Source organism: Mastomys coucha, chromosome X, assembly GCF_008632895.1.
Source record: "Mastomys coucha isolate ucsf_1 chromosome X, UCSF_Mcou_1, whole genome shotgun sequence".
Lineage (NCBI taxonomy): Eukaryota > Metazoa > Chordata > Mammalia > Rodentia > Muridae > Mastomys > Mastomys coucha.
The window spans coordinates 127,682,808-127,694,334 of record NC_045030.1 but is presented as its reverse complement, the minus strand read 5'-3'; the positions used below and the strand labels follow the sequence as shown (position 1 = coordinate 127,694,334).

The window sequence follows — 11,527 nt, the reverse complement described above, 5'->3', positions numbered from 1 at the left end:
TTAAAGCCCATCGGGCTTTTCTTTTCTCATCCCCTTTTCCCCTCTTTTTACTTATTCTTCATAACACGCCAGGGCCATGATCTCATATTAGTGACATTAAACTTGAACAGCTGGCTCAAGAATGTCAACTAAGAATCACAATAATAACCGACCCAAGTCAGCTAACAAGACAAAACGGGAATAGAGAGTAAGTAGTTTGATCCTCTTTAGTTGCCAACTAGTTGAAAGAAAAAGGAAGGGGTAATAGACTATATAATAGACGCCTTTAAAGTGAAGAAAACAGATACAACTATCTTATATTGTTAGAAGTCAGGACAATAAAATTACCCTTGGGAGGGTGGTAACTTAGTGCTGTCTGTCTGTTAATGAGTACACAGTTACAGTTACATGTGAATATTCTGAACTTTTCTGGGACTGTACAGTTATGCAGTGTGTGTGTGTGTGTGTGTGTGTGTGTGTGTGTGTGTGTGTGTGTGCGCGCGCGCGCGTGCGTGTGTGATGTACTCCAATACAATTTACAGGGAGAATTACATGAACGTGGAAGAGTGCACTGACAAAAATATATTTTGCCTAAAAGTCTCAGCCTAGTTACTATCTTAGACCACATAAAACCTACACAAGCTGCAAAATGTGCTGACTCACGTATGATTTTCATGAATTTTTGTAAGGAAAAAAAAAAGCCACCCGTGAATCATAGAGCATTATCTGAATGCAACAAAAAGCTCATCATGTTTAATTGCTAACCATTCACATGAATGATAAGTACCTTTTCAGTGAGGCCACTTGCCATTGTCATTAATGTCTCCCTAAAGAGGACTCTAACCAACCTGATCCTATTAAGCAAAGGGGATCCTGTGTACAATTGCTTCTTAGAACAAGTGAATCTGTCCTCTACTGTTAAGTCAAACCACTTAGAAACAAAGTCAAATGCTGGCCGACTGAGAGTCTATAAGATCCCAGTAGCAGCTTTGATGTGATGTGTATGGATCAGCTTATGTGGTTGTGTGAACTAAGCAAGTCACATCACATTTCAGGATCTGTTTTCTCTCTAAGGGAATAGATATACTGCACCACCTCCAAGAAGTCTAAGCATCAGTGAATTACTACCCTATTACCTAGTTGGAAAGCAATTAATGGCACTGCTTGGAAGCATAAAAGATTGCCCATGGACATTAAATAAACTGCACAAACATGTTGGGAATGTCTCACTAGGGTTGAACAAACAGGGGAGCATTTAACGAACCACAGATAACCAAATTAATAGAATCAACAATTTTTTTTGTATGAGGGGATAGAAAGAATCAGAGACTTGTCCCATGGTCCTCAGGGTCCAAATCCTTTGGCTTCTTTGTGACAGGATTTTGGTGTTTTCTTATTAATACATATGTGGTCTCCCGGATAGGACCACCACAACAGAAAGCTGAATACAAATTGCATGCAAGTTATTCATCCATATACCCCCAATCACTGCATAGGAAACTGCTTAGCAGCATCTGTAAACATTGTCTCTCAATTCAAGTGAACTAATGAGGCATTCAGTCAAGGGAGTCTCCGATCACGCAGGAGTCACTTGGGATATAGAAGACTGTATAATAACACTTCCTTAATCTGGGGGAGGTATGAGACAACACATACCAAATGGATTATTCAGAGATGCATATGCTAAATCTGTAGAAGAGTCACTGTGCATTACACAGCAGCAAGTGGATTCTTCAATATTATCTGATTGCATAAAGGTCTGCTCACAAAGGGCACATGAAAGTACATTTTGTTCTGCACACTTGATTCTAGCCCCTTAAATGACTATTCAAATTAGTTTGAAAACCACTGCATAAAATAGAATCAATTATCACCATCATCTCACCCAACACTTTCCTTGAACACCACCTACTGTAGCAAACACTGTAGCAGACATTATAAAAATGTTGTCTTGGTTAGTGTTTATAACCCTTTGAGGTAGGAATTCTTATTTCCATGTTAGAAATAAGGAAACTGAGATGCCAAGAGTACCAGAATTCTAACTCTGGCTTGTATGAATTCAAACCCTGCATTCTTCCTACTAATACCTCCTGTACTCTCCAGTAGAACCAGGGGAAAATTTCATAGTATTTTGTTTGGTTTTTTTAGCACTTTTTCTAGTTATTCTTCATAGAGGGAATCATATCTAAGATTACATAATAGCTCTATCTATCTATCTATCTATCTATCTATCTATCTATCTATCTATCCATCTGTCATCTATCATCTATCTATCTAGTTATCTATTTATTTGCTTATTTATTTATTGAGATGGGGTCTCTCTATGTAAACCCTAGCTGTCTTGGAACTTACTATGTAGCTCAGGCTGGCTTCACAGAGAATCACTTGCCTCTGCTTCTTAAATGCTGGGATTTAAGATGTGTACCACAGGCCTAGCATATAACGGCTTTAAAATAGAGATTAAAAATAGACAAAAAGAAATGCAAAAATATAAATTTGAAAAACTGGATCAAAAATAAAGCCCCAAAATATAGGTTGGGAAATTGAACTCATTCAAAAGAAAAAGGAAGAAGAATGTATCAGGTATTTTAAAGAGTCGGTTGTAGGTTCTACAAACCAAAACAATTCTATGACCTTTTATGTACATGGTTTCCAATCTCTTGTCTAACAGTAGCTTTTCCTATGATTTTGGATAAATCATTAAACCTGTTGTGCTCCAATTATCCATTAGGAAAATGGAAAGGTCTAACAAGATGAATCTACCTCACGGATATGTTCTAAATAAATAATCTTAGAATGACATTACCACCACCACCACCACCACCCTGAAGTCTTATGAGAAATACCACTGCAGCCAGTATATGACTAACTCCACTAATGCAGAGAAATCACTTCAAAATGGGAAATAGAAAAGTCTAGAAAATCACTCCATCTGTCCTAAATTTGTTGTTCTGAAGGACTATTGACCTCCTCTCAGAAACAAGAGATGGCTCATGAACTGCATAATCAAGAAGAAACCAGAGAAGACTGAAGATGGTGATGAGGCAATGTTACAAATGACTCCTTTGACTCATTCATTCACCCATCCAACCCACAAATATATATATATATATATATATATATATATATATATATATATATATATGTATATGTGTGTGTGTGTGTGTGTGTGTGTGTGTGTATTCCTTTTGGCTAATAGATGCTATTTTGGAGACCATATGTGTTATATATGTTACCTCAGACAATGTACCTCAAGCTAACTTGAAACTTCTAAGTCTCCAGCCTTAGCATGCTGAGTGGTGTCCACAATATATATTATGCACATTTTGTTCAAGAACTGAATACTGCCTCCCTTTCATGTGGGCTCCAGATTAAAGCTGGGACAAGCCTGGGCACTATGCAGTGGGCCCTATGTCAGAAAGCCATCACCAGCTACAGCCTGGCACTCAGTGTAGGAGGAGACCCTGGAAAGGAGCAGTCTGGAAATCCTCTAGAATAAGGTTCAAATCACTGTGGTATCTACCTTCCAGTTAGATAGTATTTCCACCCTTCCAAAAGCCCCATTGACCAAAACACAGAAGCAAGCTAACACACACACACACACACACACACACACACACACACACACACACTCTCTCCCTACTGCTCTGTTAGAGTATACCAATTTAAATCTTTTTCTGTGTCTGCCGGGAGATCTTCAGGCTTGTTTTCTCTTGCTTTCATTCAGCTGCAATAGACAGCTCCACTCCCTAGGAAGAAGCTCACTCTAAACCCATTTGTGCCTAGTACTCCTCATGAGCTCCTGCCAAGCTGGTAGGAAGCTTCCCGATGGTGACTCCATCTTAGTGGAATTGCCTGCAGAGCGTAATACTATACTTAGGGTGCAGCTTAGGGGTCCTTTAAAGCAGCTGGGCAAGGTGCACAGTGCAGGAAGCACAGTGAAGAAAGCTAGGTTCCTAAAGAAAGGGAAGCCTTAAAATACCTCTGGTGCACACGCACAAAAGTATAAATAAACGTACATGTGAAAAGTAAAGCAAGAGCACATTCGTGTGTTTAGCATCAAACACTTAAACTAGCCCAGGCAAGACAAAAGCATCAAAGCATTTCTTCACCGCCCCTTCCTTGTACTTCAACCTCTTCGGAGCCCTTTGGTGGCTTCTGCTACCTCACCCTACCCCCTTCCTCAATGCAGGCAGCCTTGGCTACTTATTTTGACCTGCTTTCAATTCCATCTGCTCTAACATACTGGGAGGAGGGGAGATGAGAAGGAGAGGCATATTAGGATTTGCCACTGGGGCTAGACCTAAACCACCCTCCCCCACCCCAGAGTAATCCCGTGGTAAGGAAGAAGCAGACGGCTCAAGCCAGAGCTGTGTGCAAGTATTTTCTGAACATCTACAATCTGCCAGACTTCATCCCCTTGCAGCTCCTGTTGAGGGGCCCTGGGAGGCTCTGCGGTGGGCTCTCAGAGCGGGAAGAATTCCTCTCAGTGTCTGAGGCTCTTCCTTCCTGCCTCAGCCATAAAGGAGAGATCCTCTTGCCTCTTTTCTCTCATTCTTTTATTCTTCTGTTCTTCTCCTAAGCTCATTTTCATCTTGACCTTGAGAGCCCAGTTTTATGTGCTTGCTCCCATTACTGGCAGGCACCCTGGCAAAGGCTTCTTGAAGCAGGTTCCCTACAACCCCGGGGCGGGGAATGGGCAAAGTGGCAGGGGCGGAGGTGAGAGACCGAAAGTGCTGGAAACATCTCTTGCCATCTCCTAGTACTCCACTGCCTAGGTCCTCATCGCACCCAACTGGGGAAGGTAGCCCAGCCCCCAGTTTGCAGAGCTATTTTGGCCAGTCACCTTCGGGCATTCCAACTCTGCAGAGAGGAAATCTGCAGAGGGCCTGGCTCTGGGCAGTCACCGGAGGCATGGTAGGGATTACAGACGGGAAGAACAGACTTGATATATTCTGTAGATTAGCCCACACACAAGATAAAATAAAACACCCAGCTCTCTCTCTAGGGAAGGGGCAGAAGCAGAAGATGCTCAGTGACCTTTATTTGGGGCAAGACTTCTTTGTCTCCAAGATCCAGATGGTACCCTGGTGCCTAAAGGCATACTGTCAGCTCTGCACATGGGATGACGAAGAATACCTAGTCAGCCCCTACAAAGTGCTAGCTTTAGGAACTCGGTTCCCCACCCCACCCCCAGCTCTTCCTCTCTTTCCCCTTTGTTCCTCCCTAAAATAGATAAAGTCCGCTCCCTAAACTCTTAGCTTAGAGGGAACGACTCAGACTCGTAGACTGGCTGTGCCTGGGACTTCGGGTGTGTGCTGGGAAGGAGGAGAGGCTCGCAGATGACAGGTGCTACGCTGGTCTCAGCCTCCTGCTTGACTTGAAATTGGGGGGGGTCTTCTCTGGGCAGCCCCTCCCCCAACTGGCATGCAGTGGCCCCAAAACAGTTGCTCCCAGCATAGCCCACAAAGAAATCGCTCTCGGTCCAGCTGTTCCTTCCGAGCTGCAAAGTTGTTAGGGAGGAGGGTCCGGGATTGGGGGAGAGGTTAAGGAAAAGGCACCGGAGCGGAGAAAGAAAGGAGAGGTTGTCACAATCCCACAGAGGAGTGCTCCTCACTGCTCCTTTACATCACTCACCATCTCACTGTAGGCATCCTTGCTGAGCCTGGGGGTCAACTTGATGGTCCCCATGAAAACAAAGAAGAGTCCCAGGGCCACTGAGAGGGCCATGATAGTTATGGTTCGTGGGGATGCCATGGGGTCACCAAGGCAGTTCCCAACTAATCCCTCAGCTTTGCGCAGCCCGGCTGTCAAGGCGCAGGCAGTTAGCACGGGGAGAGCTGGAGGCACGCTGCGGAGGCAGCAGAGAGAATGACAAAGGGAGAGGAGGGAGCTAGAGAGAAAAATTGAGAGATCGAGATTCAACGACTCTCACTACAACAATCACTGGGTCCTAATGCCCTACGCTTGCACCTCCCTGCGGAAAGGACCGTGCCGAAGTTAAAAAAGAAGCTCTGAAGTGAGACGGAAACTTCCAACTCCTAAGTGCAGAGAAGGCAATATACGCCGCGAGTTCGGCCCCAGGAATAAGGAGTTTAGAAAGATGTCTTTTCTACTATTTTCCCAGGCGCACTTTTAATCCCCCTCACACCTACCCTTCCGCTATCCACTCCCCCTTTCAAACCTCATCTTTTCCATCAATCAAGCCACCAGTCTTCCCGAAGTCTTTAGGTGATAACACTCAGGGAGAAAACTGCAAGCCCCACCTGGTGGCTCAAGCCTGGAATCCCAGTATTCTGATGACTGGGGCAGGAGGATGTGAATCCTGGACCAGCCTGGGCTACATAGTCAATTCAAGGCCACCCTGGACTACTTTCTAAAAGCCCTTCTGGAAAAAAAAATTACACACACACACACACACACACACACACACACACACAGAAAAATTGTAAAACCATAAAGTTCTCAGGATTGATCGTAACCAAAGAAGGCTTTGTCTTCTTAAAAAAACGTTGAGGTTCCCCATTGCTCAGTGGATAACCCTTAGGTTTTACATTTAGTGTTCAAAAACTTTCACATGGGGCTGGATGGAGACCTAGCTCAGTTCATAGAGTACCTGCTGTGTTAATCTTCCCTCCTTTCATTTTGATCCCGTGTCTCAAAGCTTTCTTTTTCTTTTTTTGTTTGTTTTTTTGTTTGTTTGTTTGTTTGTTTTTTGAGACAGGGTTTCTCTGTGTAGCCTTGGCTGTCCTGGAACTCACTCTGTAGACCAGGCTAGCCTCGAACTCAGAAATCTGCCTGCCTCTGCCTCCCAAGTGTTGTGATTAAAGGCATACACCACCACTGCCCAGCTCAAAGCTTTATTTTTCAATAGTTCCCCGTGCCAGGTACCATCCATTACCTACCCACTCACTGCCCCATTCTACTAGAGCCTCCCCATTCCCTTTTTCTAGTCATCCCTTTTCCTTCTCCTTACTCTTCATTTGCATTTAACCTTGGCATCGACGTCTCCTCCTCCATAAAGCCTTTCCTGCTAGATGCCCAGTTGCATAAGACTTTTTTTTTCTTCCTTCAATGTTCTATTGCAAAACCAACATTTATTGAATGGTTCATAGGAGCAAGAAACTGCTCTTATATTAATTCACTTAGCATGTATAATAGCAATGTTGTGAGCTAGGTGTGACTCCTCATTTATGAACGGGAACAGCGAGGCTAGGGTTCAAATGACTAGACAGCTATGTCTAGAGGCCAGGCTCAATTGGTTTTGTTAAACACATGAAGTCTTTGTTGATTCTGGGAAGGTGTAAAAATGAACACCAGAGCCTCTAAGAAGATTCGTTGCTCTATTGCCCAAAAGTGTGTTCAGAGGTCTCATACATGGAGTACATGGCCGGTGTAGAACTCACACTGAAAATGAATGGGGAGACAACCCACCAGAATCTTGAAAAGCCTTACAGACTACACAAGAATGGCCAGTGGTGAGAGGGTGCTGTGTCTCTTTGATAGAGCAGAGGGACCCTGGGCAAGCTGGATGGTGACCATTCCAGGTAAGACTGCATCTCACCCTAGAGAGACAAGCAGGACTCCAGTGGCACTGCTCAAGCCAGGAGGTAGAAATCTTGAGTCTTATAGTTTGCTTTCTATTGCTATGCAAAACATTGAGATCAAAAGTGACTTGGAGGCAGGGCTGGAAAGATGGCTCAGCAGTTAAGAACACTGACTGCTCTTCCAGAGGTCCTGAATTCAATTCCCAGCAACCACATGGTGGCTCGCAACCATCTGTAATGGGATCCGATGCCCTCTTCTGGTGTGTCTGAAGACAGTGACAGTGTACTCACATACGTGAAATAAATAAATAAATCTTTAAAAAGAAAAGTGACTTGGGGGAGGATAGACTTTATTTCAGCTTATACTTTACAACCTATCATGATGCCAGGGCAGGAACTAAGGCAGGAGCCTACAGCCAGGAACTGAAACAGGGACCTCAGAAGAAAGCTCATTACTAGCTGACTCCCCTGGCTTACTTGACTGCCTTCATTGTACAACCCAGACTACCTGCTCAGGGATGGCACTGCCTGCAGTGGGCTGGCATCAATTACAATCAAGAATAGGCTCTACATATGTACCCACAGGTCAATTCACCTGAGACAGTCACTGGAAGGTTCTTTCTTCCCAGATGTGTCAAGTTGACATCCAAGAGTAGCCTCCTTGTAGTCTCTACTCTCACTATGACTTAAAGGCCTCTTGCCATCCTAGTCGCCAATCCTTAATACTCCTCCCACCTAACCAATCCAAGTTGGAGTTTGTGGTTCCTGTCTCTAACCCCAACAATCATCAAGAAGCCAACTTAAGAGGATTTCTGTGTTCAAAACCATCTTAAGCTACATAGTACATTTCAGACCTGCCTGGGCTATAGTATAAGACTCTGCCTCAAAAACAGACAAACAAAATGTATTTTGAAGAAGAAGAGGAGGAGAAGGAAGAAGGAAGAGAGGAAGGAAGGAAAAGAGAAAGAAAGGAAAAAAGAAAAAGTAAATACTATGGAATCAGTACAAATTCCTTTCAAGAAATGTTTCCTAATCCCTGTTTCATCCCAGACATTCCTCCTTTCCATCCACACATGTAATGGTTCCCTTACTCATTACTGTGATAAAATACTGGAGAAAAGCAACTTAAGGTACTGGGCAGGGCTATAAAGTAGCTGGTCACATTACATCCAGAGTCAAAAAGCAGAGATTGATGATGATGATGAGTAGGAGGATGAGGATGAGGATGAGGATGATGATGAGGATGAGGATGAAGATGATGATGATGATGATGATGATGATGATGATGATGATGATGATGAGCTTAATCTCTCCATTTTTTTTTTCTTTTCTGGGCCTCCAGTGCATGGAATAGTTTCACATACTTCAGTTGTGTCTTCTGTCCTCAGTTAAACGTTTCTGGGGGCTGTGCAGATAGATAGCTCAGTGGGTAAAGTACTTCCTATACATTCATGAAAGCCTGAGTTCAGTTCCTGGGCACATCTACAACAGCCAAGCACACCCTTGTGACCCTATCATGATGTGAGGAGCACAGGAGGAGGATGGGAAAAGAAGAGCCAGGATCTTTGGAGACAGGTAGATCCTGAAGTTCAAGGACTTTCTCTATCATAAGCCACCTCTTACGTTCTTATTACTAGACCAAAGAAGCAGAAGACTTCCCTTAGTTCAGCTTTCTTGGATTAGACAGTTATAGCCTAGAAGCCTCTCATCCCCCATTAGCTTTAAATGTGTGGTGTGGCAGTAACAAGTGTTCTTTACACTCCCGCTTCTTCCTAAAGCCAGTATGCTGGTGTACTGGGTCCTGAACACTGGATACTGCCACAAGCCAACTTCATCATGCCACCCTAAGTACCAGAGCTTACTCTAGTAGAGTTACAACTCCAAAGGCATTGGGTTTTCCAGGCTGTCCCAGTAGGGCAGGTTCCCACCCTGCCACTGACATTCTGGATATGTCTAATCCCATTTTCCAGGTAGTTCTGTACTCAGAGACACGATCAAGGTGCTCACTGTCACCACGGATTGGAATGCTGAGTCTATAAAAGGACCTAGACTGAAGATGCTGGCACTTCGGCCTAGGTGTGTTCCTCTACATATGAATCTGGGTCACATAAGACCCCTCCTCACCCTAAAACCACATTACAAGCACAGAGTGCCAGAATGATTCCTTTTGTTGTGGTGGTTGTTGTTCCATCCCCTGGATAAGTCTGGGAGAGAAGGCTCATGGACTCGTCCCCGCTGCTTCAAGCTTCGTGACTTAGGCACCGTAGCTGTACACAGAAAGTGAGATACAGATCCTGCTAACAATGAGCTTGTTCTTACATGGCAGACAGTAGAATTTGTTTATTTCCATACACATAATAAATGATTGGAAAAGAATGTACCAAAGTATGAAATGTTAATCTTTGTCATTTATTTTTCAAACATCCTACATTGGTGGCAGCAAAATGAGCACTCAAGGAAGACTATGTTTTCTACTTATGTGACTGATTACATATAATGTATTTCCATGTCAAATGACATGATAATGGGAATAATACATACTCAGAAAATATTTAAAAAGAGAAAGTTATAAGGGAAAAATAACTCATGGTTCCACTCTGAAGAGATATTATTGTTGGTGTTTTTATTGGTCTGTATTCAAATTGACCTTTTCCTTAACTGCCTCTTCCTGAAAAAGCCGTATATAAGTTATTACTTTTTCCAGAATTTGAACACATTAGTACATTTTGTGCCCACATTTTTATTACCTTATTAGTGTTTCCACTACATTCCTGAGTTAAGGCAAAAGTTCTGCCTTCAGAGAATCTCAATAAGATCCACCCAGTTACCTCCTCAGAAAGCCAATCAAAAGATTGACCCCTAAGTCACTAAGGTAGGCAAGAATCTTATCGACAGTATCATTGCACTGGTAATAACAGAAGCCTGATGATCTAAACTCTCTCTTCCGTGGGGGATTTTATGGTTTTTGTTGTTGTTTTGGTTTGGTTTTGAGACAAAAATCTTGCTATGTAGCCCAGGCTGGCATTGAACTTGTAAAACTCTTGTCTCCAGATGCTAGGATTACATCTTCAAAGTGCTTATAGCAGTGTTTGTGTTATATAGGAAAGAGTAACAAAGGCAAGAATTGGGAGTTGCCATGTGTCTGTAACCTTTCTATGGCTGGGATAAAGCACCACTAACAAGAAAACTTATAAAAAAAAGGTGTTTAATTAGACTTTCAATTTCAGAGGGTTAGAGTCCTTGATGACTAAGCAAAGGCACGACCACAAGAACAGTTGAGAGGTCATATATTGAGCAAGCAGGAGGGAGAGGGAGGCCGGAAAGGAGCATTGCAAGTCTTTTGACACACCTCCTCTAACAAAGCCATACCTTCTAATCTTTCCCAAACAGTTCCACCTACTGAGGCTAGTGAGACCATTCTCATTCAAACCACCACATCTGAAGTAGTCCAGACCATCCTGGCTTGCCCATTGTCTGACTAATTATTATCTTGGGTAATTCACTCCACATCAGTCATGCAGTACAACGTTCTCTTTTGCTTAGGGAGAAGTTTGGGCATCGGTGGGATCCTAGTTAGATGTAGCAGACAAAGGCTCAGGAGAACTCACAAAGATGGGAATCAAATAAAGATGGCGTTCCCAAGAAAATAGAGTTCACTAGGCTAGTGGCCTCCTCTCATTTTGAGTATGAAGCCATCACTCTACTTCTGTGACATTGAGACCTGAGGTATATCTCCATAACAATTAGTATGCAAAATAATAACCATTCTGTACTGGTTATTTGGTTTTTTTTTCAACTTGACACAAACTAGGGTTACCTGGGAAAAGGGAACCTCAAATGAGAAATTACCCTGTCATATTGGTTCTATATGAATTTTAGGATTTATATGAAGAATCTATAAATCATTTTAAGTAATACATACAAAACGGTGTCTTTCTCCTCTCTGCCTGCTTACCTGCCTGTCTGACCCCCCTCCCTCCCTCTCCCTCTCCCTCTCCCTG

General features: G+C 43.2%; 1 protein-coding gene across 1 annotated transcript in view; it reads right to left on the bottom strand.

The window, feature by feature from the left end:
• The window catches only part of Tmem35a (transmembrane protein 35A), a 13,063-nt gene extending 7,163 nt beyond the window's left edge, over positions 1 to 5,900 (bottom strand). Inside the window, exon 1 of the mRNA XM_031376040.1 lies at positions 5,617 to 5,900. Coding sequence (XP_031231900.1) covers positions 5,617 to 5,736 — 120 coding nt within the window. The 5' untranslated portion in view covers positions 5,737 to 5,900. The remainder of the gene's footprint in view (positions 1 to 5,616) is intronic.
• Positions 5,901 to 11,527: the final 5,627 nt, after the last annotated feature.